The 27931-nt window shown below is 40.3% G+C and overlaps 1 protein-coding gene across 1 annotated transcript; it reads left to right on the top strand.

The window, feature by feature from the left end:
- The first annotated feature begins 893 nt into the window (after positions 1-893).
- On the top strand, positions 894-27005 carry ccne1 (cyclin E1). The gene is made up of 11 exons (XM_034183625.1): positions 894-1107; positions 1296-1380; positions 6822-6884; positions 8471-8637; positions 8864-8999; positions 11594-11740; positions 13833-13928; positions 15548-15682; positions 23800-23911; positions 24098-24255; positions 26076-27005. The coding sequence occupies exons 1-11, from the start codon at positions 1094-1096 to the stop codon at positions 26253-26255; spliced, it is 1293 nt and encodes a 430-aa protein (XP_034039516.1). The 5' UTR covers positions 894-1093; the 3' UTR covers positions 26256-27005.
- The last annotated feature ends 926 nt before the right edge of the window (positions 27006-27931 follow it).

Here is a 27931-nt window from a genome sequence, read left to right as displayed (position 1 = left end):
CACACTTACAGTTTTCTGCACAATTTATATCTGGACAATAGAGGTGGGGATACCGGGAATTTTGGTATTGATCCGATACCAAATAAATACAGGCCCATTATCGCCGATATCGATACCGATACCGATACTTTCATATTTAAGCTTCATAGATCCAAAAGACCTAGGATAGAATTTCACCAAACATTGTACGTGACAACAAAATACTTTATTATCACAATCAACATTTTTATTTAAAAAAAATCACTCAACTTAAAACAAAATCTCTTAAGGTAGAGGGCTGACGAACCACAACACAAGGGTGCGCTGTTCTGTGTTGTGTGACACAGTGCAGCGCTGCTCTTACAAACAGTAGACTTTGATGAATCTGCGTGCACAGCAGTCAGTGCGTGCAGGAGAGAAAAAAAGCTTGAGTATCGATCTTTTTACACAAGGATCGTTCAATATCAATACCAGCATTGGTATCAATGTTATCGATATTAGGATCGATCCGCCCACCTCTACCAGACAACTTTAGTAGTTGTTTCCTCAATTATTCAGTTCCTTTAATTGGTGTTAAACTATACAAAGATTTTCATTGACAATGACTTGACTTGACTATTAATGCAAACGTTGCTGATATTTGGTCAATTTATTTTCTCTTTTTTTGTGTCCAAAGGACTTCAGCGTCTCTTGACCCTCTTTTTATACTCAGTCCCTCAAGTTTTCACGCAAACCATCACTTTTACAGCCAGTTTTCATGAAATATTTTCTTGGATATAATTTCCATCAACCACTAAGAAATGCAGAGTATGGTAATTCTGAAGAAGAAAAAAAAAACTGGTAAGGGAAGACACAAAAAGAACTTCGCTTAAAAAGAAATCGACGCGGTTGCTTGTTTTTGCCTGCGTTCGTCTCCGTATCTGGCAACACCGCCGGAGCGCAAAAGCGCCGACTGACAGCTGTTTGAACAGCTGAAGCAGCGCGCGAGCTGCGCTTTGTCGGGAGCGGACCGGAGTGGGGGTTGGGAGCCAGTTTGTCCAAAACCCCACCAATAAAACCCAACAACCTTTCTCCCAGCGCCGTCTCAAGGCGACGTCCAGCTGCCGTGGGGATAATGTTAGGCACCCGGTGAGTTTTCATCTCGGTTTGTTTCCCTGCTCCACGGGAACCTTGATGTTGCTACTTAGCCATCCTGCTAGTTAGCTCATTGCTACGGTACCTTGTTTGGACGAAGTTAACATTGTTGGTTTTTGTCTAACGTGTTGGGGTTGATGATGGGGGCTTTAATGGAGGCTTATTGTTCTGTTTTGTTTCAGGGAAGAGACAGAATCGACTGTTACTCCCCAGGCGCCCAAAGAAAATTCAGTCCGGAGCAGAAAGAGGAAGGCAGATGTTGCTGTGGTAAAAAAACAAAAAAAACAAAAAAAAAAAAAAAAAAAAAAAAAACAAAAGTCTGCACTTAAACCTGACTGACCATAAATGTTCAGATCCCATCTTGAAAACAACCATCATTACATGCACTAAACAGTCTCATGTCCTTGTGGAAGCCTTCAGTGATGTAGTTTTTACATCTAAATCACCCTGCTTGAGGTGCTTGACTTTCTTTGACAAGTTTCCACATGCAGTTGGTAAAATGATAAGAACCAAACCCATCCGTGTTCGTGAGCAGAACCCAGCTCATCATTAGAGCTCGATCGATAACCCGGCAATCATATCCACATTTATATTAATACAATAACATGCTTTTGGTCCATGCCCAGTCGCCCAAAATGACAGCTATTTTGGGCGAATAGCTGTCATTTTGGGAGACTGGCATGGACGTCGGGCCTCTTGAAAATGCATACCGCCCTGGATGGATGGAGGGACTCAGAAAAATGCATACCGCACGACAACAGCATGTTGTTTGCATTATTATCACTTTTTACTGAGATACACAACACGTAACATGTACATAAAAAGTTGGCTCACTTAACTTTTGTCGTGTCGCCTGGCGCGCGCGCTGCTCTCCAAATTCGGCAGTGCGTCGTCATCAAGCTGGCTGCTTTAGCTGCTGTTCATTGTCGTACTATCCATGAGAAAATCATCTGAAATAATCCATATTGGGACCAAAACACACTTCTTGCCTTTTCAGCTTTTCCTCTGTGGACAGTTTTTTCCCCCTCTGCGGACAGTTCTTGGGCTGCGCACGCTATGATGTCATTTGTTTACGCACAGCGGGCAGGTATAGCCAGATAGCGTCGACGTAAATCTACGATACCGGCCTAGAAACGCCCCGGTAAAGTGATGATAATGGCCAATAATAGACTATTAAGTAGAAACTGAGAGATGGAAGATCAACTGTGGAGTGCAGTGATTCATATTTCATCACGGCCCACGCCAATGATGCACTAATTTTAATAGACCACATCAAAAAGTTCAAAAACATGATAACTTACCTTCTTTTTCTTCTGGCTGCTCCTCTTAGGGGTGGCCACAACAGATCAATCATTTCCATCTCGTTCTTTCCTCAGTATACTGCCAACATTCACTTCCACTCCTCTGGTTTTCCTCTTCTCCTGCTGTCTCTGGACACATTTTCCTTCTCCTCTTCTTTACCCAACAGTAGCCCAATTTCAGCCGGCACCCTGTTAAGCCATGGCACCGGTGGCGACAGCTGTTAGCCTGGTATTGCAGATTGAACAGTCCCCGCTTCTGGTCAGTCCCCCTGCCTTCACTGCACATGCGTCATTTCGGCGCGTCAGCCACGCTTTATCAATTATCACCTTGTTTCTGCTTAAAACTGCACTCCAGTCATCATCTATCCCAGTGATAGATATCTGAAGCTTTTGTACAACAATTATTTCCACATAAATTCAGCATTAGTTCATAATAAAAGACGGGGGACCGATCAGAGTATGACACCAGCGTGTGACTCTACCGATCAACGGGAATGCTGATTATTAACCATGAGATGACAAAGTAAAACCTCTTGAGTCATCAGACTGTGATGCCATATTTGTGCATGCACAGACTAGTGTAGAGGATTGCATGCGTTATTTCAGAGCATCAGCAGTGATTAACCGATTTTCACCTTGTTTCTGCTTAAAACTCACTTTAGAATAATTTAAGCGGTTTTACTTTACCTGATGGTTAGTAATCAGATTCTTCCCTTTATCAGTTTGGGTGTAGAGTGTCAGACACGTCGAGTTTCATTAATCTCAGGTGACTTTTTTTAGGGGTTTCTGTAATTTATTATTAAATAATGAATTTATGTTGAAATTGTACGAAAGCTGCAGAGATCTGTTGCTGAAACAGATGATGACTGGAGTGAAGTTTTAAACAGAAACGAGGCAATAATCGGTTAAACGGAAATGAATTGTCCTTTTAGGGATCAATAAAGTTGTCTGAATCTGAAACGCTGCTGACACTCTGAAATGATGCATGTGCAGTGAAGGCAGGGGGGACCCATCAGACGGGGGGCCGATCAGACCCAGACACGGGACCTTGAGTGAGCCGTTATCCGAAATCCGATTTGTACTCTGCATGGTTGTGTGGCTTTTTTTTTTTTTCTCTCTCTACACTGAATGCCCTTCCTGATGCAACCCTGCTCATTTATCTGAACTTGGAATCAGCACTCGGTGTACTGGCTGCACACCCCATGTGGCTGAGTTAAAACATGATAACTTACCTGTTATTCCAAAATATTAATCTAACAGTGTACTGATCCATGTATCGAAAGTGATTGATTTGTATTGAAGTGCTGTTACTATCTTCGATCCACCGTACTCCCACCAGCAGCAGGACAAGACGCCACGAAGCTAATTACTCGGGATGATGACAAAAAATTAAAAGTGTTCTAGATATTTGGTTAATTTGTATTTCTGGTAAGATCAAGCAAAATGTGACAAAATGGCACCTAAACCGCCTTCATAGGACAAAATATGAAGGAAGTTGTGGTTGGACAGCTCCCTTTCTTCTTTGAAATTAACATTTTTCTTATATAGATTTTCCTCAAACTAACACCGAATGCAGGAAAAAAATTCATTTGATGAGAATACTGTTTAATTCAGTACCTTCTGTTGGTTTTCAACTTTTGATAATCTGATCGAGGCTTTCAGGCGCGGTGTCATTGTCATACTTCCGGTTACAAATGATGATGTTTTATATGAATAACGGTAGTATGGTCTCACAGATAGGATGTGTGCCCAGAGTGATGTCTTATCAGATGCCCTCATTTGTGCAAATAATACAAACTTAATGTTGGCACAATAGCCAAAGATAACCTGTTAACAAGCAGAGTAACGTCATCCAAAAAGAATGGCATGCAGTGTGATCCAGTTCAAAAACCTTTAGTGAAAAAAGACGGTTCATATTTATATTTTGTCACGTGGTAGGAAAATCCTGTGTCTGACACAGACCAACTCTCTCTGCCTTACTACACTAAAGCTGCTGTATGCAAGTTTTGCAGACTGGAGCATTTACAATGTCCATTCAATTTTAATGTGTTTTTGAATTTTTAAGTACTATTTATGACTTACGCACAACAACAGATGAAATATAACATAAAATAACAAATATATAATATTTCACTTTAACTTATTGTCTTCAACTTGTGGCACTTACAACAGATTAAAAACACGTCCGGATCTGGATTTATTTTTAATTTATTCTGCTTCACATAGGCCCACTGATGCAGGGATTAAAGTTTCCGTCAACTGGGCTGCCAAAAGCCAGTTTTCGCACTGATGCCACCCTGACAAAAAAATTAAAGCTGGACGCATAGAAAGTTTACTGCGTTCAAAACGTTGAAACGATTTCTTGAAAAGCATGTTTTTAACCCTAACCCCTCCTGGCAGGGAGTCCCTGTCTGTTCCTCTATGTCCTAGCTGCACTCTGCTGCAGGAGGAGGGGGGAGGTGTGTTTGAGTGTGTCACAGAGAGTGAGCAGATTGCCGACTTTTACAAAGATAATTTTAAACTTTTGTTTTTCTTTCAGAGTTTGCATTGTTTTTTTTTTTTTGTTTTTTTTTTGTGAGTGTCCTTGCTGTGGTTAAACTAAAAATGCAGCTGTAGACCTGCAACGCATAACAACAAACACTAACACTTCCACCACACATACACAAAATACGCCTAAAATCTCTCGACATAACATAAAATGCATTCATAAAACCTTCTTATCTCTATCAGGTTGCACATTCCACATAAATACACAAATTTTTGATTGTTCCTGCTCAGCCTGCAAACCAGGGGCGCATCCAGATGGAAAGAGGGCGTTGGGGGGGGGGGGTGCCCTCCACAACAACCCTTGATTAAATGTCCACTTTTGAAAACATTTTTCATACTACTACTGCTACCACTATAATAATGATAATAATAATGATGATGATGATCATTTTAACAACTAAAATGTTTAAATCAGTATTTCTCTGGACCTAGATTGATGAGACAATTAAAATAAGTTTAGTTAATTTAACTTTTCTGCATAACTAAAGTAGGATGTGAAGCAATCTCTCTTTTTTTTTTATGTAACATCAAAACTCAGGTGTTACTGAGGCTGTTTGGGGCTCCAGCTTTAAAAATCAGGTAATTTAAGATGAGGGAAGCCAAAAATATGAAAATGATTCTTCTAGCTGTAATCTTATCAAACAATAATAAATAAGTCCCTTTGGCTGCTCCCTTGTTTTCACTCAGGGTAGCCACAGCAGATTTGGCACAAGGATGCTCTTCCTGACCAACTCCACATTACATGGAGAAATGTGGCAGGGGTGGGGTTTGAACTGGGAAACATGTCGGTTGTGATAACAGTTTTGGTTAAAGGCAAAGAAAAGGTGAAAATGTGCAAAAAAAAAATAAAAATCCAAATACATCACAGCAGCACGGTTGATTAGTGGGTAGCACTTTTGCCTCACAGCAAGAAGGTCTTGGGATCGATTCCCGCCTGTGGCCTTTCTGTGTGGAGTTGGCATGTTCTCCCCATGTTTGTGTGGGTTCCCTTTGGGTGTTCTGGCTTCCTCCCACATCTAAAGACACGCAAGTTAGGTGGATTGGTAACTTTATATATTTGTCCATGTCTCCCTTGTAAAAGAGATCTCAATCTCAATGGGACTAACCTGGTTAAATTAAAAATAAAAGTTAAATATAAAAAAAATACGTACACATTAAGTAGCAAAACTAAATTAAGGGGAATTAGGGTGAGAAAATAGCCATACAAAAATTCTCCAGAATACATCCCTGGACATAAAAACCCCCAACATTTTCTTCCAACAAAAGTCCACTTTCACCAAGAAAGAACCCCCTCATTTCAGTAGTAAATGAAGTTAAAGCGGTAGAAAAGCTGTCCCCTTAAAATGTGTTAATTCTGAATTATTTAGTAATAATTAGTAATAAAGTAAGTAATGTGTAGGTTAAAGCCTTTCTATAATATGAGGCTGTAATAGAAACAAGCAGCAATGGTGAGTGAAATATAATGTTCAGCAGGAGAACAATCTTCTGTTTGCGTAAAAGGTAGATGGTGAACAGCTAATGATTTGGCCATGTAAATAATTTTCAGTCCATTTTTTTTAAATTTATTTTTGCTTTAATCCCTGTTGATGTCTGAGAAGGCCCAATAATAAGGAGAAAATGGCCCATTACTTCAGGCACCCATACAACCCTTCAAAATATAAATCACTGTGCCAGTAAAATGAGTTTAATTTCAAATTGTCATGTTTCTTGGTGAGGACGCATGACAAAAACGACACAAAATAAGTGTTCGAAATCTTTGTTCATGCTACTTGTTCATCAAATCTCAAAATCTGTTTTAAAAACTTTGTGTTGGTCAGGCTCTGATCATAATGAATTCCTTCCCCTTGCTTTGTTCTGCAGGTTTTACAAGATTTGGATGAGGAGGTGGCGGAGATGACAAAGAAGAAGCAGCGTGACTGTGAGGTAGACTTTTCAAACCATGTTGATAAATCTGTGACCGTACCTACAGTCCACAGCTTGCACATAGATGTCAGATGCAGTGATGCTCGTGCACATGCGTGCTTCATAGTGTTTTAAATCGCCAGCTTTACTCTTGAATCTGAACGAAGCTGGGTCCAGATCAGAGCTTGCTTTTAAATAACGTGACACCTGTTTGCTTGTGTCAAGTCCATGCTTTAAAATTCTTTGAACAACTTTGTACCAAAAAGGATAATTTTTGTGATTAAGACCTTGTTCCTTTTATTTACTTAGTCATTTTATTTTGACTAATCTCATAACTGTTTAAGATTTGATAAAATGCTCTCCACCTGCTAAAACAACTGGGTACTAATGAGCAGAGATGCACAGAAACCTTGAAAAAAATGATTTTTGCTGCCATTGGGGAAGAACACAAACCTGAAACCACTGTTTTTTTATTATTGTTTTAAGGCTTTAAGTAGTTGATGTGCTGAAATACTACATTTGTGACTTGCACATAATGTTAATATCATACTTTTGCTCATTTTAATGCCTCCACTCAAAGTACAGGGCAATTACGCCCCCCTGCCCAGCCAGTATTAGTCTGTAAACCTTTTGTTTCTGCACAATAATTAAACAGCGCTTTGTCTTATCGAAACTATTTCTTGGTGGTGAAGTATGGGAGGAGAGAGGAAAATTCCTTTTTGAAAATGGGGGTTGTCTGTTATCCAGTGTGGGTGCCATCATGATTTTTCTTTCTGTACAGTTACTAAAGAACACATCATCCGATTGAAACCATTTCTTGATGATGAATTGGGGACAGTACACCACATACAAATTGTAAAACAGCAATCTTTTGCGATTATAAATGGACCATATGCCATCTTTAAAGCACAACAAATAATTTTCAGACTCCTTTGTCACCTGTACTGATAAGCTCCAGCCCACCTGTTAACTGGAGTAAGCAGGTATAGAAAATGGATGGATGAATTATCATCTCCACTGTCAAACCATACACCACATTTACCATGCAAGTGGGGGTGTGTGCCACACTTTGCATGGCTCTTGTTAAGGCAGGTTAAAGACCATTAAGGTCACTGGGAGTGAATGTTCAGTCAGGAACCGGTTTGACCTTGTTGAGAAAGCTGTAAGGCCTCTTCAAACTGGGACACCTGTAGGAAGCAAATAGAATGCTGGCAGCACTTGTGACAGTCAGACATTATCATTAACATGTTGGGAAACATATGCTCCCTTGAATATTTTTACTCACTGATTAGGCTGTTTTATTCACCACCAATAGTATGCTTTGTTTGTCTTCAAAGCTGGTGGATTTCCTGTTGACGTGGCACTTCAGATCGACAGTGGTTGCCATGTTTGTTTATTTATTTTTACCTGCGTTGCTAAACGCAGCAGGTCGAGGAACTCCAGGTTCATGTCTGTCTGAGTCCATGTGATAGACAACTTCATGTATCAAGGTGAAACTTGTCTTCAGGTCGCCTAACTGGCCTCTCACATAAGGTTTGATGTTGGGTGCTTTTGCATTGTGATTGTGTTCACCAGAGGGCGGAGTCTCATTCTTCTTTCTTCTGCAGCTGCACTGGAGTCCAGACGCCGACTACAAATGTCCAGAGCGGTGGAACCCTACACCTGATCAGGAAGAGGACCAACCGGTTACGCTGATAAATGCAGGCTTCCCACACTACAGCTTTAAGAACATACTAGTCACGCCCGTGCACTACGCCCCACTCCCTGTGCTGTGGTGAGTCGGGCTCGGCTTCTTCAGTTGTTCCTTCTGATGTGGCACAACATGTCTGTGTGCTGGCTTTTCCCTCATATAGTTTCAATCACGACGTGTCCAGAATGGGCCTAAAGAAAAGGATGAATAACTTTTGACATTCATAATGATGCTGTAATCTGTCGCTTGATGTGAATGAATCTGATTTTCTGTTTTATTTTGAAATGACCCACTCTGTCTGCTTTATCAGTTGGGCAAGTAAAGATGTAGTTTGGAGCAACATGTTGGCGAAGGACAAGACATACACCAGGGACATCCACATGATGGACAAGCATCCACACCTGCAGCCCAAGATGAGAGCGGTACTTCTAGACTGGCTCATGGAGGTCGGTAGTCCAACCTGCGTCTAAAGACAACAGTGTAGTCATGCCTTTTTAAAAGTCTTTTTTTTATGAAACATTATGGATAAAATCTAAAGGTTTTTATGGCAGTCAGCAGTCGTACCAGTCGTTGTGCAGCAGTTAGTCACAGCCCGGCAGAAAGGTTAGTTTTCCCATAGTCTTATAACATGCAGTGATTGTTTTGTGGCTACATTTACATTCCCACATGCAAGTGACCCAAATCAGATCTTTCCTTTGCATTGTATCAGATCTGTATTCTGAATATGTAATTGGTTAAAATCAGGGCTGGTTAAAAAAAAAAAAGTCATGATTTCTGTTTTTTTTTTTTTTTTTTTTTTTATATATCAACTTTTATTGATTTTAAATGGACTTTTTTCACGAGTTATTTATTTCGCTCTTCTAAATGAGACTATCCTAATAATATCATTAGTTATCTTTACTGACGTGCTAAAACATAAAGGTGCACATACAACATGTACAAGTACCATTAATTAATGGTACTGATTTCATATTTCAGTAATGTTTTAAGTACTGATTTCTAAAAAAAAAAAAAAAATAGATGTATTTATTTATTTTACAGTGATTTAAATCATACCAGCCTGGGTTAAAATGGATCACAGTGACTAGCATACAGTGGGATCTGATTTGACCCCATGCATATTTGGGAACTTCCATGTCATTCTGACACATTCTGAGGTCTCTCATGCACTTCCCTGTGAGCGGAAAGCAGAAAACATTGCTGCACGTAGCAAAGCTGTGACAAATGCACTCATCCTTCTATGTCCAAAAACATGATTTAAGTCTTTGAGGGACTTTAAAGATGCTGGGAAATGCGTTGCTGAAGCATTTCAGTCACTGTCTTTGGTCTGCTGCAGAATTTGGAAAATGTACACTTGCAGAAAATCCCTGCATTTTATATCTGTGCAGTTTCAGGTCAAAAACATGTAGAAATCAGATATGGGTGACATCAAAAAGGGGGTGTACAATATGTCTGTGGACATGGTCAGTTGGATTACGGTTCATAAGAATGATGTAAACATTTTTCTGCCTATTATCCTCAATCTGCCAGAATAATACAAAAAAGGTGTGTGTGTGTGGGGGGGGGGGGGGGGGGGGGGGTAGTAGTGGCAGAAAACATGTCTGAAAAACAACCTCTGTGCTCAGAGCTTCAGTGTCACTACTTGTACGTATCTGATATAAATCAGGGCTAGTCTGTGTAGGAATAGTCAGCGTTTATATTGGCACATCTCTTTATGTGCACGTGGGGAGCACTAAACCAACCATCCGAGAAGAGGCACAGAACACGCTAACATATTAACAGAAATTTAGATTTAAACCTCTCAGCGAGCACACTGTATGTCAACTGATTTTTTTTTTTTTTAAAAAGGCAAGTACTGTTCAGTCGGTGTAGGGAAACTTAAAAAAAAAAAAAAAAAAAAAAATTCTGAGAAATATGTTTACCTGTCTGAAAAAAAAAACTCTACCAGTTTAACACAAGCACTAGTTAAAAGCTTTTTCTGCAAAATGATTTTTAGTTTTGGCTCCTGTTCATTTTGGTTTATCAGATTTGTCCCTGGAGGCAGCACTGAGGGCAGTGTCCCTTATTTCAAACACACCACATTTCACATGAAAGCTGCTGTGAACAACTACGACTACAGTCTGATTTGGTTGACTGTTTTCAGTGTTGCATCAAACTGTGTGAATAAACAATAGAAAAACACAAATGAGACAGTGTTTTGAATAAAAAACAACTCAGTTTCAACATGTAAATATTAAGCAAATGTTTAAAACTCTTAATTAGCAAGTGTTTTTTTTTTTTTTTTTTGTAAATTCATGTTTTTATTAAAAAAAAAATCTTTCGTCTTTTGGTAAAAAAAAATGTTTGACATCATCAGATTGATGATGGACTGTATCATGCAGGGATGGCAGCCAAGTGGTTAGTTCTGGGTTAAAACCCCACCCTGGCTCCATTTCTCCATGTAACTTGGAGTTGCATCAGGAATGACATCCTGTGTAAAACTTGTGCCAATTCAACAAGCACCTTGAATCTGCTGTGGTGACCCCGAGTGAAAACAAGGGAGCAGCCGAAGGGACTTAGGAGACTGATAGTATCATGTCTGGTGATGTCATACACACTTCCTCATGATGTCGTGAAAAAGTTCCATATTTTTTGTCACCTGTTTTGGGAAATGAACATCTTCATATATTCAATAGTTTACATATAAAATCAAACTTTTCAAGTTTTTATTGTTCTTTTCCTTTGGTTAATTTGGTCTTACACATCCCCCCCAAAAAAACGACGTGCCATCAATAGAACTGCAGTGATTGACTATCAAGTTGATAACTATTTTGATTGATCATTTCAAAAAATCCAAATATTCTGTTTTCAGATTCTTAAATGTGATATTTTGTGGTGTATTTTACTTGTTTCTTCATGACTATCTGGTGGTAAACTGAATGTCTGAATTGTGGGCAATACAAGACATTTGAAGGCATCATCTTGTGTTCTGGAAAACACAAGATTGTGTGTCTATATATGTTTTTTACATTTTATAGAGTGGTGCTGTTTTTGTTTTTAGGTAAGTGAGGTGTACAAGCTGCACAGGGAGACGTATCACCTCGCCCAGGATTACTTTGATCGCTTCATGGCCACACAGAGAAATGTTTTCAAATCAACGTTGCAGCTCATCGGCATCGCGTGTCTCTTCATAGCAGCCAAAGTGGAGGTAGAACACGTAAAGTGTAGTATTAGTGCAGCAGATAACTGAAACAATCGTGCAAATGGTGATACAAGCACCAAAGTTGGCACAAATACTCCTTAGATATTACTCTTTTGAAAAAACCGACTGGCCACTTGAATTTTCAATAGGCGTCTAGGTAGGGGTCAATTGAAGAATTACACAGGGGTCAAAATTAAAAATGCTCAAATCATTTTGAAAACTACACTGCATTATTTGTCTTATCATAAAGATTCCAAAAAGGTATAGTTTGGACTATCTATGACTGAATGATCAGGAGTTATGGGGTAAAAACAACAAAAATGGTGACAAAGGTCAGTTTCAGTTTGTACAGGGGTCAAAAGTTAAAGTTCCTTCAGTTTTGGTAAAAAGTGATGCAAATTATTGGTTGAGCTAATAGGATTAATAAATGGAATAGTTTTAATTGTGTTGAATGTTTGGTCTCCAAAGTAAAGGTCAAACAAGGTCAACGTCCATTGGATTCTATGACATGTGACATATGTTACCCTGTAACATAACTAAGCATGATACATGGTCCAAACTATTCCTTTTTAAAACCCTGTTAACTCAACTAATAATTTGCATTTTTTTTTTTTTTTTACCAAAATTGGAGCAACTTTAACTTTTGACACCTGTACAAACTGAAACTGACCTTTGTCACCATTTTTGCTGTTTTTATCACATAACTCCTGATCATTCAATCATAGATAGTCCAAGCTATACCTTTTTGGAATCTTTACGGTCATACAAATAATGTGGTGTAGTTTTCAAAATGATTTGAGCATTTTTTAATTTTGACCCCTGTGTAATTCTTCAATTGACCCCTACCTGGCCGCCTATTGAAAATTCAAGTGGCCAGTCGTTTTTTTCAGTTGCGTAATGTCTAAGGAGTATTTGTGCTAACTTTGGTGCTTGTATCACCATTTGCATGATTTTGCTCTAAATATTTTCTTAGCTGCTGCACTATATGAAGATGACGAAAACTGATGTAAATGATTGGTTTGGATCTTCTAAATGTTCATAGCTGAACTGTCAAACTCATTTCTGATGAAGCGAGTGTACGTTTGCCTGGAAATCTGCTGTGATTAATAGTTTTAAGAACATTTGGGGGGAGATAAGACACCTGACTTGGTTGCATTGCATTTGTCTACTACTGCAAGCACCAGAATGGTCTACCATTGTAGTGTTCCAAACTTCTTGAAATGGAATATCTCCACCTGGTGGACATTTAGCATTAATGCAGGTACAGTAGAATTTTGCCGAGCACTCCAGTCCTATAGAAAGTCTGCACATTGCTGGACTTCTACATATTTGAATTTATTTATGCATTTAGGGAAAAAGGATTCTCTGTATTAACATTTTTAAAAAAGTTCCTTATGAAAGACTACTGAATTAAAAACAACTCCACAACATGATTGAATAAAAATATGAAAGCCAAAATAATGTATTGCATAAGTACAGTAAGAGTCATGCAAAATTACTAAATCCTCACTTTTACAGTTTTCTTTAGACATCTCTGGGGCTGCATTCATGAACATTTTCTTAGACTGCATGAAGAAATACAAACCATGTGGTACTGTATGAGAAATCTGTCTGAAGGAGACTGTTCTCAAAAAGGGAGTGCATGAAGGAGACGAGTGAGGGAAGCCACTGAGACACCCAAACAGTGTTGAAGGAGTTATAGGTCTTTGTGGCTGTGCTTGCAGAAACTACACAGTGCAACTTTTGTCTGTTGTATTACCATTTATACAGCTTCATGGCAGAACACAGAATTTTATTTTTTTTCTTTGAAGAAAACTGGTCATAGTCCAGGCTTCAGTCTTCCATGTGCCTTCTGACAAACTAGCTGGAATTTCTCATTTTTAAGAAAATCCTTTGTCTCTGTTCCATGTAGACTTTATATATCCACCACACCTTGTCATAGTAATGTTGATCATCGTTAAGATTCAGATACACTTTTTTTAATCAATTAATTTTTGTAATTAACCATTTAAAATGTCCTCAATCTGATCTTTTGTCCACACAGTCGTGAACATATTGTGATCGTTATCATGCCCTTTTCTTTCCTCATCCTTTCCAGGAGATGTATCCTCCAAAGATCTACCAGTTTGCATACGTGACAGATGAAGCCTGCACTGAAGATGAGATTCTGAGTATGGAAATCATCATCATGAAGGTAAAGGACACGGAAACGGACCTTATTAATCCACGATGTGTAAATATGAGCGTAATGTCTCACAAATTAAACTCTGCATCGTAGCTGCACAGTGAGCTGTAGCTTAGCGTTTACATCAGCAAGAAGCCTGTCTGGTATTTGCATGTTTTGTCCCCCCCCAATACAACTAGTGATTTAAAACTTCACTGTATGTATGAAAGTGTCAGTGAATGTTTGACAGAGGTGTTAATCTGTGGTTTGACATCTCCTGTGGCAGCCACACATGGTGTTCGCACTTCAGAACAGAGCGAGTCACTGTTTTATCCGCCATATTTTCTGTTGTGAGATTCGCCCAAACAGCAGAATGGCAGCCCAGACGACAACTCTCAATACAGCACTTTGTCTTAGAACAAGTAAAAATTTAAAAGGCCTTCTTTATCTGTAAATTGCATGAAAACATCCCATTAAACATGTTGAATTCAAACAAAATCACCAAACCTGACTGATCTGTTGGCATGGATTCTATGTGAGAAGCAGAAAAGTGTACTAACCACTTGGCCACCACCACTGAGGCGTCTTAAAAACAGTATAACTTGTATATGAAAAATACTACCATATATGGCCACAAGATGGCACTGTGCATGACAACCTCCTCCTGTATAGAGGCTTTGCAGGTGACGTCACAGGTCACGTACAGGGTGGCGCCACCCACAGCTGAAGGTCAACTTTAGTCGGTCACAATATGCTTGGCTGTGTAAACAAGCCATCTCAAGTCGTCTTTCCTCCGTATTTTTTGCGGCTATTATCCCATGGGTAGGGTTAGAAATAGTAAAAAGTGCCACTGAAACATTACTCATTTGTTAAGGAAACCACTCACAAAAAAAGTGAGACTCGGGTGGGTTTTTCTCCACAATCACACAGCAGTGTAAACAACATTCAGTAAAGTTAATGATGAACAATATCACAAAGGATAGTGTTAGAAATGGTGAAATAAAGAATAAAAGCACCACTAAAATATTACTTGTTTTGCTACGGAAGCTGTGAGGGGACCATGAAACAAAAGAGTGAGACTCAGCTGGGTTTTCTCCACAATCACACGGCAGTGTACACAACAATCAAAGTTAATGATGAACATTACCATTAAATACTATTATAAATATGTGAGTCTGCAATTCTCGAGTCCTGAGTGAACTTATATGTGCGGTGATACAATGTTGCTCCAGGTCCGTTCAACTGCTGTGTACAAGCACCCAGAAACGGGAATTTTCTCCTTGTATCACAGTAATTCAACGCCAGAAAGATGCCTGGTATGTTCGCTTACTCCACTATCAGGTTGAGACATGATGAGTTTATCTCAAAGCTTGTCCCACATGTTGCAGTACGTACGTTGTTTTTCATGTAAATAATTCTTTCATGTAAATAATTCCAGGGTTTGACTATCAAGATCCAGATCTCACACCTCAGCAGGACTGGCTAGGTGTAGATGATGGATGGAATGCGAATGTGCGACCTGGTTTTTAATTGTCCCTTGTTTTGTTTTTAGATACTTTCGCAGAAATGCACGTCGCACCATCTGGCATTAGTTGTTAAAAACTGTGTGTGCTTTCTGTTCTTTTCTTTTGTTTTCCACCATCATCCAGGAGTTGAAGTGGAGTCTGAGCCCTCAAACTCCGATCTCCTGGCTGAATGTTTACATGCAGGTGGCCTACCTGAAAGAGACGGAGGAGCTGCTCATCCCCGGATACCCACAGGAGACCTTCATCCAGATCGCTGAGGTACCTGTTTGTGATGCTCTCGCTGGATTTGATCATCAAACCAGCATTTAATCAACAGAATTATACTTCAAGCAGAGTTTGGGTCACTTTCATGTATGGTAATTCCACTTTTGCTTAATCAAGTCTAAGTTACTTTTTGACATCATACAAGAAGAGAGTTATGGAAATCATTTATTTATTTATTTTTTGGCAGATTCTAATGCTTTGTTTTTTTATTTTATTTTTCTTCTTCATCTGAATATTAGTTTAGAAAATAGTGTAAATAATTAAACAATAAATATAGTGTGGCATGACATCACAAACGCAGAGAAAACTATTATAATTTTTATCATGTCTGGTACATTGAGTTTTTATCTTCTTTCGGCAGATCAAGCGTTTCCATCTCACCCTGTCCTCCTCTGTAACACCATGTCCTCCCTCAGCACATCCATAAACCTCCTCTTTGGCCTCCCTCTTCTCCTCCTGCCTGGTGATTCCGTCCTCAGCATCCTTCTCCCTATATACCCTGGGCCCTCCTCTGCACATGTCCAAGCCATCAGTCTCGCCTCTCTGACTTTGTCTGCAAACTGTCCCACCTGAGCTGTCCCTCTGATGTGTTCATTCCTAATCCTGTCCATCCTCATCACTCCCAAAGAGAATCTCAACATCTTCAACTCTGCCTCCTGTCTTTTTTAGTACCACCGTCTTTAAGCCATGTAGCTGGTCTCACGACTGTCTTGTAGACTTTCTCCTTCACTCTTGCTGATATTCTTCAGCCACAAATCACCCCTGTCATCTTTCTTCACCCACTCCACCCTGCCTGCACTCTCTTTTTCTCCTCTTTACCACATTACATTGGACAGTTGACCCCAAGTATTTAAACTAATCTGATTTCACTGCCTCTACTCGTTATAACTACACTATTCCACTGGGCTCCCTCTCATTCACACACATACACTGTCTAGCTCCAAGTGACTTTCATTCCCCAGGTCTCCAGAGCATATCTCCACCTTTCTAAGTTAGACTCAATTTGTTTTCTACTCACTGCAGATCACAATGTCATCTGCAGACATCGTAGTCCGTGGATACTCCTATTTGATCTCATCCGTCAACCTCTCCAAGGACTCGGAGCTGATTCTTGGTGTAATCCTACCTCCACCTTGAATGAATCTGTCATTCCTACTGCACAGCTCACTGTTGTCACATTGTCCTTGTACATGTCCTGCTTTACTCTCACATACTTCTCTGCCACTCCAGACTATCTCATACAATACCACAACTCTTCTCTTGGCACCCTGTCATAAGCGTTCTCTAAATCCACAAACACACAATGTAAGTCCTTCTGGCCTTCTCTATACTTCTCCAGTACTCCGAGCAAATGTTGTAGTTCTCTTTCTCCTCATGAAACCATATTGCTGCTAACAGATCTTCATCTGTTTTTGAAGCTTAGCTTCTACTCCTCTTTCTGTTAACTCAGGGCTGTGAAAACTCCGTGGATCCCAGGAACTTTGCGGATTTAATGATGGGGGTGGATGGGGGGGGGGGGGGGGGGGGTTGTTAGTGTTCTCTGTAATTGTGATAGTCACTGAGTTTTTAAAATGCCTATTGCAAAGTGTTTCCTTTTTTTTGCGACATCGTGCAAGTTTTATAAGTCCGCGGACACTGATCTGTGTGTTACAGATACAAATCACTGTCCTCGGATCCGCGGAACTTCACGGAAGAAAAATGCAACTCAGTTGTCGTAAAACGGGACATTATTCAAACCATCACAAATTATGAGCCATATTTTGAAAATATTTACTTTCATCAAATAAAACTGGAAAAAATAACGGAAAGATCCACTTTTTAATATCAAGTCAGTAAACATGGCTCACAAGCCAATACTTTATAAAAATAATGTATATTTTCATCGAAATTTGACATAACTGTACCTTGAATTTCTATTTTGAATCCCCTTCAACTGTTTTTTTCTTGATTTAATGCAATGCATATCTATGACAAAAGTAAGAAAAATGTCAAATATTATGTAAAAATTGGATTTTACAGTAGTATTCAGAATAATAGTAGTGCTATGTGACTAAAAAGATTAATCCAGGTTTTGGGTATATTTCTTATTGTTACATGGGAAACAAGGTACCAGTAGACTGAGTAGATTCTCACAAATCCAACAATACCAAGCATTCATGATATGCACATGCTTAAGTCTATGAAATTGGGCTATTAGTAAAAAAAAAAAAGTAGAAAAGGGGGTGTTCACAATAATAGTAGTGTGGCATTCAGTCAGTGAGTTTGTCTATTTTGTGGAACAAACAGGTGTGAATCAGGTGTCCCCTATTTAAGGATGAAGCCAGCACCTGTTGAACATGCTTTTCTCTTTGAAAGCCTGAGGAAAATGGGACGTTCAAGACATTGTTCAGAAGAACAGCGTAGTTTGATTAAAAAGTTGATTGGAGAGGGGAAAACTTATACACAGGTGCAAAACATTTTAGGCTGTTCATCTACAATGATCTCCAATGCTTTAAAATGGACAAAAACAAAACAGATGCGTGGAAGAAAACGGAAAACAACCATCAAAATGGATAGAAGAATAACCAGAATGGCAAAGGCTCACCCATTGATCAGCTCCAGGATGATCAACGACAGTCTGGAGTTACCTGTAAGTGCTGTGACAGTTAGAAGACGCCTGTGTGAAGCTAATTTATTTGCAAGAATCCCCCGCAAAGTCCCTCTGTTAAATAAAAGACATGTGCAGAAGAGGTTGCCAAAGAACACATCAGCTGGCCTAAAGAGAAATGGAGGAATATTTTGTGGACTGATGAGAGTAAAATTGTTCTTTTTGGGTCCAAAGGCCGCAGACAGTTTGTGAGACGACCCCCAAACTCTGAATTCAAGCCAGAATTCACAGTGAAGACAGTGAAGCATGGTGGTGCAAGCATCATGATATGGGCATGTTTCTCCTACTATGGTGTTGGGCCTATATATTGCATACGAGGTATCATGGGTCAGTTTGGATATGTCAAAATACTTGAAGAGGTCATGTTGCCTTATGCTGAAGAGAATATGCCCTTGAAATGGGTGTTTCAACAAGACAATAACCCCAAGCACACTAGTAAACAAGCAAAATCTTGGTTCCAAACCAACAAAATTAATGCCTCACAGATGTGAAGAAATCATGAAAAACTGTGGTTATACAACTAAATACTAGTTTAGTGATTCACAGGATTGCTAAAAAAAAGCAATTTCAACATAATAGTTTTGAGTTTGTAGCGTCAACAGCAGATGCTACTACAGTATTATTGTGAACACCCCCTTTTCTACTTTTTTTTTACTAATAGCCCAATTTCATAGCCTTAAGAGTGTGCATATCATGAATGCTTCGTCTTGTTGGATTTGTGAGAATCTACTGGTACCTTGTTTCCCATGTAACAATAAGGAATATACTTTTTAGTATATACTGCACTTTTTTCTTTTTAGTCACATAGCACTATTATTCTGAACACTACTGAAATGAAAATTGAAAAAATTTGATTTTTCCGATTTTTACCTCATTTTAATAGATCTTTATTTACGTAGGCGTATTAAATAGGTCCACTTTTTTCATTTACAGAATAGAATAAAAACTATGAATGTGTATAAATACAATGTGAACCTGTATAATGTTTGTATAAAGACATAAATATGTCAGCTGTCAATATACCATTTTTGTCATCATTGAAATGTGAAACCTGCTGTATTCAAACTGAATTTACATAGTAAAAATTAAATCTGATTTATAAAATAAATGCATTTCTGAATTCTACAGAGTAACAGTTTCATTTGATGTATTACACCTGTCTGTACCATAAATTTGATTTTTGGTGCCAAGAGGCCATTTTTAGGGGCGTTCACCATGCTTTCACTCGTCAGACAGAGCGAAGATGGCGAGAGACTGAAAAAGTTTGATAAGGACAAGAATCCGTGGAATTGTCGCTGGATTCATGAACACATCTGAAAGATAAACAGGAAAAGCGTTATTGTGCCATCAAGAAAGAATTTTACTCTCCCTGGAAAATAAACATTGTGCTGTTTAAACAGGATTTTAGATAAGATTATGTGACTTTTATATTAGACTTTCTTTCATTAGAAAAAAGTCTGTGGCTTTGAATGGATTTACATGAACTTACACAAGAATGTAAATGAGTTTTTATTAATGTAGACTTTCTTTCATGGGGAAAAAAGACACTGGATTTACAGGAATTTACACGTGACTTTTTTCTATAAGGTATGTTGTTTATTTTACCCTGATTTTCAAAATATTCTAAAAGCTTTAGCTGTGGTTTTTGAAATGCTTTAACAGTCTTTTCAGTTTTCATGAATTTCATGTAGTTTAATTATTCTGAGTTGATGCATAATTTGGTTTACAATTAAAAGGAAAATCATTCCAAGTCCTACTTCCACATCATATTCTGTTCTTTCAGCATTATCATTGACAGTTCAAATGAAAGGTTGAATCTAGGATCATTTTGAGATTTTTCTTTTCTTCCAGGAGATGCTGAAAATGTATCATTAGATACAAAATTAATTTGGTGCAAATTTTCCTTGGATTTCAGTTTTCATTTCACAGCCCTGCTAACTTTATGCTATGGCTAATTAGCTTAATGCCTCTCTAGTAGGGATGTGAATCTCATTACTGACAACGATGTGATGCGCATCTCGATGTACTACCAGTGATACGATACATATAGCGATACATGGCAATACTGACGATACGATGCAATATGATTCACCCCTGTTCCTGATTCGATGTGATTTGATATGTAAAGATGCAAAGAAATTCTACAAAAATTTTTTTATAGAAAATAAGAAGCTGCAATTCAGTATTGTACTATGGTATTCTTCTGATTCTGCTAGAGGCAGAGGATTTGTTTTATTCCTTATCAGCAAATTTAACAGATTCAACATTATGGAACAGGAATTGGTTCCCGCATATGTGGAACCTGCTTCATCACAAAGTCAGAACTCAAACAGTAAGACATCATCACTCTAAATGAGTGACTTAAAGTGAGTCACTCTGACAGAGTACCACCTTGGCAAAAGTAATTTGAGATACTTTTCTTACCAGAGTTTTGCTAGAGGTTTACAATCTGAGGAGTATCAGAGTGCAGCAGCACAGCATTCTTTACAAACGACCTGCATCTTGTGAAGTTTCCCATCTTTTTAAAACAGCCAAAGTATCTCCAAAAGCCTGATTAAAATGTTTTGTGCTTGAAAAGACTCCAACCGCTCGCGAACCTCCATGTTTGTTGTGGTACAAATATGCTTTCAGGCTTCCTTCCGTGTTCAGAACAAAACGCCGAGCAGGGATGATGCATTCAATGTGTTCCATGGGGAAAAAAAAAAAATCGATGCAAGCACGCAGCGAGCGATGCGATCACGATTTCGCCCGTCAGTTGAATCGATGCACACTGATTGAATCGCATCGTGCACATTTGTATCTAGATCCCGATTCGTATTGCTTAATCTCCACATCCCTACTCTTTAGTTACTGAAGCTCTGCCATTCTTCTTAAAAATGGGAACCAGCACACTTTGTGTCCACTCCTCAGGCATCCTCTCGCTTTCCAAGATGTCATTAGACAATCTGGTTAGAAACTCCACTGCCATCTCTCTTAGACATTTCCATGCCTCCACTGGAATGCCATCTGGACCAACTGTCTTTCCGCTGTTCATCCTTTTCATAGCTGCCCTCACTTCATCCTTACGAATCTCTTGCACTTCTTGATTCACTCTTTCCACATCATCCAGCCTTTTCTCTCTCTCATTTTCTTCATTCATCAGCCTCCATCCAGTGCCTCTCTTACCTGCCCACTGAATTTCACACAAGTTTTCATCCTTCAGCTTCCCCCATCTGATCCTTTAACTGACTCAAAGGACTGACTATCTCTTCTTTACCTCTAAAGTCATCCTAAAAACCAACATCCTATGCTGTTTAGCTACACTCTCTCCTGCCATCACCATACAGTATCCAATTTCTTTTAGTTTGCAGAATGTAGTCCTCCTGGGTGCACCTTCCTCCACTCTTATGTCCCTGTGCTCATCCCTTTTCTTAAGTATTCACCACAGTCATTTCCATCCTTTTTGCAAAATCAACTACAATCTGTCCTTCCACATTCCTGCCCTTGATACCATATCTACCCATTGCTTCCTCATCACCTCTGTTCCCTTTGCCAACATGCCCATTGAAGTCTTCTCCTATCACCACTCTTTCATGCTTGGGCACACTCTCCACCACCCCATCTAACTTCAGAAATCTTCTTTCTCCTTCATCTCACAGCCTACCTGTGGGGCATATGCACTGATGATATTCATCATCACCTCTTCAATTTCCAACTTCACACTCATCACCCTGTCAGACACTCGCTTAACCTCCAACACACTCTTAACATACTCTTCCTTTAAAATCACCCCAACACCATTTCTCTTCCTAACCACACCTTGATACAACAACTTGAACCCACCGCCTATGCTCCTGCTCTTACTTCCCTTCCACTTGGGCTCTTGCACACACAATATGTCGACCTTTCTCCTCTCCATCATGTCAGCCAGCTCTCTCCCTTTACCAGCTCTCACGTCCATCCTTCTAATTTTCCTTTTCTCCCACTGTCTCTGGACACATTCTCCTCCTCCTCCTCTTCTTCACCCAGCAGTAGCCCAAATTCTGCCGGCACCCTGTTGGGCAGTGGCACCGGTGGCGGTCATTGTTAACCCAGGCCTCAAGTGATCCGGTATAGAAATTTGATTTGTACTCTGCATCTTTATTTTGGCCTCTTTTTTTTTTTTTCTTTTTACGCCAGATGCCCTTCCTGACACAACCCTGCTCATTTATCCAGGCTTGGGACCAGCACTCAGAAATTACTGGCTGCACATTCCATGTGGCTGAGTTTACATTCAGTTTTCGTAGAAGGCCTATATACTGTGTGATAAACCTTTTATCAAAATAAATACTCCAGAATAATTCAGAACTACTGCAATTTGCATTGACAAGCAACAGAATTGAATAGAATATCCATTTCTCCAACGTACAAGTTAATCCCTGTTTAAACACACTGTTTGTGTTCTGTCTGTGGTCCGTTGTGTCTGATGTGTGTAAGACGATGATTGCTCAGCAGCAGTATGCTGCAGTTGTAGCAATGTGTACTACTATGCAGGAAATAGGCAGCAGGTCTATTTGTGGGCAGATGACAGACCTGAAACACAATTGAATAGCCAGTCAGATGTCAGTAATTGCATCATCATGGCCTGTTGTCATGAATGTTAAAGACACAGTGCACTTACCCACTGGAGATGTACAAATAGCCAGGCCACTGTGCAGTGCAGACGAATAGCTGCTTCATTATTGGACCATCAGCCTGAGATTATACAGAAGTCTTTATGCTCGTAATCCCATCTGCTCTTTCTTTTACTCTAAAAAAATCATCTTTTACTCCAAAAATCATCCATATTCCTTTTTTTCTTTTTTAAGTTATGGTACTGTTCTTTTCTACACATGGTCCCTGATGCATTCATGGTCACTTATAAATTCACTGGCTCGCTTGCTTATCCACCCATTCTCCACACACACTGTAACAAACACGTATGGAGGACGGATCAAAAAAACGCAGCAACGATGTGACGAGTACGTGACACAACAAAGTGTATGAAAATTTGGCCTTAGAAACCTTCAGTTAGAATTTTTAATTCTTGAAACAGAATTGACCTTAATCAGGTTACGGGTTCTGCATCAGAACGTCTGGTATCTGCTTCTGAATGTCAAGATCTCAGTGTTTCTAAAGACGTTTTTTTCAAATGTACTAGAGTGCGACTGCACGTTCCGCTGAGGATTTGTAAGTAGCTAACCACTGAGACGGTGCATTTAGCTATGTTTTGGTGAAGCTGTTTTTAACATTAATTCAGTTAATTAAATTAAAGAATCACACTTCATGAGTTTCTAATGATACTTTGATCGTCCTCGGTCTCCAGTTGCTGTTGTCCTCTCGGAGTCGTGCTGTCTGATGGTCTGGAACGTGTTTTGTTTGGTGCATTGCTTTGCGGCGGCTGTGCCTGTTTGGTGCATCGCTTTGTGGCGGCTGTGCCTGACCTGATTATTATTTTTTTTTCTAGCTGTTGGACTTCTGTATGCTGGACGTACGCTGCCTTGAGTTTTCCAACGGCGTCCTTGCTGCTTCAGCCCTGTTTCACTTTTCCTCTTTGGAAGTGGTGGAAAATGTCTCAGGTATCTTATCCCAGCGGGAACAGTGATTATCGAGATAATGATAGTGCAGTGTTTTTTTTTTTTGTTTTGTTTTTTTTTTTTCTTGGATTGAAGACCATGACAAGCTTGATGTACATTTATCATCCTCTTTTCCTGTTTGTGTTGCGCCTGTTGTTGGTCCGTGACTGGTTCCTTCCCGTCGTGCAGCTCTGAAGAGGGTGGAGGTGGAGGAGTGTGTGCGGTGGATGGTGCCGTTTGCCATGACACTACGGGAAATTGGTGGAACATCGATGAAAACCTTCTCAGGAATCCCTGATGATGATACGCACAACATCCAGACTCATGCCCCCTACCTGTCATGGCTGGTAAGGAAGCAAACGTTTTTGGCTTCAACTAATGACACTGAAGCTTCTGAAATTTTTCAGTGAACAAATCCTACTTACTCCCAAATTGCGCCTGGTGTTCAAGTCACCACAGCGTGGAGCTGCGATTGGAAGTCACTCTGGCTATAAGGGTCCACCACATGATTAAATATTAAAATTATACACCTGTTTGCCGAATGTTTCACTTTTTCCCAGTGGATACTGGTGTTCATGGTGAGTGTGATCTGGATCCTACTCTGTGCAGTACTTGAGTGGACTAGGTGTTGTGTCGGGTTGTGGAGACCAGCAACTTTGGAGAGGAAGGGTTTCCTGACCTTGACTTTGCTGGTGATGCTGTGGTCTTTCTGGAATTACTGTCCAGATTGGAGCAGAATGGGAGAAGCTGAGTGAGGAATCAGGAGTGTTTGGGTTTGTGATGGCCCTGGATCATAACTAAGATCCAGGCATGCATTCATCAAAAATGTGTGTAAAGAGTCAAACTCATGGAGGCGTTCACTTGTTTCTGCCTCAGTCCTCAGCCTTTGTGATTGTGAACAGAGGTGTTTGATGATACCGATATCTTTACGGGGTCCTGCTGCTTCCTGTCTTATTGTATGTTTGGGGTGGTGATGGTCTAGTGCAGGGGTAGCCAAGTTCGGTCCCCGAGAGCCACATTCCTGACACTCTTAGTTGTTATTAAAAGTCTGCTAACGAGTCTTTCATTGGATTCAGATGTGTTGGAGCAGGGAGACAACTAAGAGTGTCAGGAATGTGGCTCTCGAGGACCGAACTTGGCCACCCCGGTCTAGTGGTTAAAAGTTGGGCTTGAGACCAGAGGATCCCCGGTTAAAATCCCAGCCTGACTGGAAAATCACTAAGGGTCCTTGGGCAAGGTCCTTAATCCCCTAGTTGCTTCTGGTGTGTAGTGAGTACTGCCAACCTTGGACCCAAGGCAAAGATTGGATGTCTTTTGGTACCAGGTCTCTTCAGAGGAACTTTGTTTGGGGAAACTTTGAAGAGACCCATCGGCCCATGTTTCTCCGGCCTCGCTGCGCAATTTTCTGCAACAATGGTGTTTGATGGTGCACTCCCATTGGCCAGTGTGCAGCACAGCAGCAAACAAGAGCACGGCATGTTGTTGTTAAGTGTTTTTGTGATGCCGATGCAGTCACCTCCTGTAAAGCTGTGGAGCCGCCATCTTTGCATGTAAAGTCTGGCAGTATGAGCTGCTTCATGACACTGCCTGCTGCACCATGTTGGCCCATGGCCCTCCAGCCACATTCATTTATTACCAAAAGGACCAATTTGATCACTGCTCTTTCTTTTATTTTTTCGTGGGGGCATTTTGGACCCCACCCTCCTTGGTCATAAAAGTCCTTTTTGTGTTCTAGATAACTCGCGTTAGCGGCTACACCACACCAATGTAGCACACTTCCCTAATTCAGTGCTCAGGCGTATCAGTTTTAAGGACTTGAGCAGCTGGAAAAGACCAAGGTCCTGGTTCAGCTTTGCTTTGCTTTACTGTGTTGGCAAAAACAAAAGCTGAAGGTTTAGTTTGACATTGTTCAGGTTTTGGCTGACACCTCACTTCTGCTTGGACCCAGGTTGTTATGAACGCGTGTGAATGAAGATCAAACCTGAGCGGATCAGAGTGTTGGAACTCTGAGACATCTGAGCAGTTTGACAGGTGGACAGGTGTGCAGACGTGTCGCTGAGCAACATCAGGGCCACAGTCAGTTGTGTCTTTGGATCCAAGAATCTGCTTGTGTGTTAGTCTCCGTAGACTTTGAGTCATAATGCGTGATTCTGTGCTGTGTTTTCAGGATAAGGTCAACTCTTACCAGGATGTGGACTTGGAGCAACATGAAAACTGTGCTGTGCCTCCTGGCGTCCTAACCCCACCACTGAGTACTGAGAAAACGGAAGTGTCGGTCCGAACGGATGCTGCTGTAACAAAAATCAGACCCGGGATATGCAGCGCGTCCCGACAACACCATCTGTGAAAGTAACGACTCAAACACTGCAAGAGAGACGCCAACAGCAGATGTGTTGAATTTCTACACACTTGCATCGGCTGAAGGCCCGGAACTCTTCTGGACTCTGCAGTGGGTTTGACTTTCAACTCACTGTGTCGTCGGTGCATTGATCAGACTGGCTGAATTGAGAAACATTGACACAAAGGTTGAAAATGGCTCAGACGCTCCAGTCTGTCCACATACAAACTCTGCAGGTTGGACAGATAAAAAGCTTATGAATTTTATTTTTCCTCCTCTTTTGCACCCAAATTTGTGCATTGACTAATTACAGGAAAATGGGTGCTTTTTTTTATTTTTTTTTATTGATTTATGCAGAGACCAAACTGAATGGACATTTTAAGGACTATTGATGGTTGGTGTGTGTGAGGTTTTTAATCTACCGGTGGCTTAATTTGCCCCATAAACTATTCCCAGAGTCGTATTTGGCTCGGTTGCTGCTATGTGAGTGGGCTTTGCATTATGGCAGGGAAGCAGGTGTGTGTGTTTTTATGGTCCTGTTTTTGCCATTTTCTTGGACACAACATTACCGTCTTCTCTTTCGGGATCAGTAGCTTAGCTACCAAAATGGACAAGAGAACCATCCAGGCTTCAAAAGCTAAAGTGGTGATTGTGTGTTTTTATTTTAACTTTTTGCTTCCCCACCACCAAAATGTAAGGCGTCCGGTTCACTTTTTAATTTTTATTATTTTAAATAAATGCTGCTACATATTTTCATGACCTTCGTGGTGTGTGTGTGTGTGTGTGTGTGTGAGAGAGAGAGATTACATTAGGGCTGAAACGATTAGTTGAGTAGCTCAAATATTTTAATTACAAAAAATGTTTGAGGCAAATTCTATCTCAAAGCTCCGTTTAACGTTGTAGTATGTATGCCAGGCCTGTGTGTGGCGCTGTAATGTCCACCAGAAAAAAAGAGGAGAGCATGCGCATAAGCTGTGTAAGAGCTAATCAGTTTAGCACCAAAAGCTACAGCTTTCCGCCGCGACACACAATTAAATAAAGCCTTTTAAGAGAGAGTTCCCACAGTTGACATTTGTACGCACAGCGGCCGGCTGCTGTCGCTCTCTCTGCCCGGTGTGAGGGGCTTAGCGCTCCCCTCACCCCGGGCGAGTCACAGCTCCGTCCTCGGCCACACTGACAAACAGGCTCTGAAAGATCATCTCAGCAGAAGTCCACTCTCTTCTGTGTTTTGCTCAGACTCGCACTGTATTACGCTTTTTAATTTTCACTTTTTTGGGCAGCACACAACGCTTAACAAACACGGTAACTTTAATAGAGAAATAAAAAGCAGTGACTCACAGAGCTCTCAAGTCTCACTCATTCTGGGTGAGACTCGCACTTTAAAACGGTCCTGTCAGGTCTCACACACTCGGAGTGAGACTCAATATGTTGTCACGCTCTCATGCTAATGCATGACATTCCATCGAAATGACCTGCAAGAAAAGATTTGGTGGAAAATCACTCCTTGAGCGTATCTCAACTTGAGAGCTCTGAGGTTTGCATGTTCAACCTCCATCTGAAATGCATCTGCTGAATTGCAGACAAAGAGGGATTAAAAAAAAAAAATTCACGCAGTCCACCAACCTTTAAAAAAAAAAAAAAGTAAAATTTTACAAGTTGGGGGACACCCCCCCAAGCCACATCCC

This window comes from Thalassophryne amazonica, chromosome 2, assembly GCF_902500255.1.
Source record: "Thalassophryne amazonica chromosome 2, fThaAma1.1, whole genome shotgun sequence".
Lineage (NCBI taxonomy): Eukaryota > Metazoa > Chordata > Actinopteri > Batrachoidiformes > Batrachoididae > Thalassophryne > Thalassophryne amazonica.
This window is presented reverse-complemented; position numbering and strand designations above follow the sequence as displayed.

What these genes read in the sequence shown, in the direction of transcription:
- ccne1 (XM_034183625.1), top strand. An exon ending in AGAAGCAGCGTGACTGTGAG is followed by an intron (nt 6,885 to 8,470) that starts GTAGACTTTTCA and finishes TTTCTTCTGCAG; the next exon opens with CTGCACTGGAGTCCAGACGC. An exon ending in GCCCCACTCCCTGTGCTGTG is followed by an intron (nt 8,638 to 8,863) that starts GTGAGTCGGGCT and finishes CTGCTTTATCAG; the next exon opens with TTGGGCAAGTAAAGATGTAG.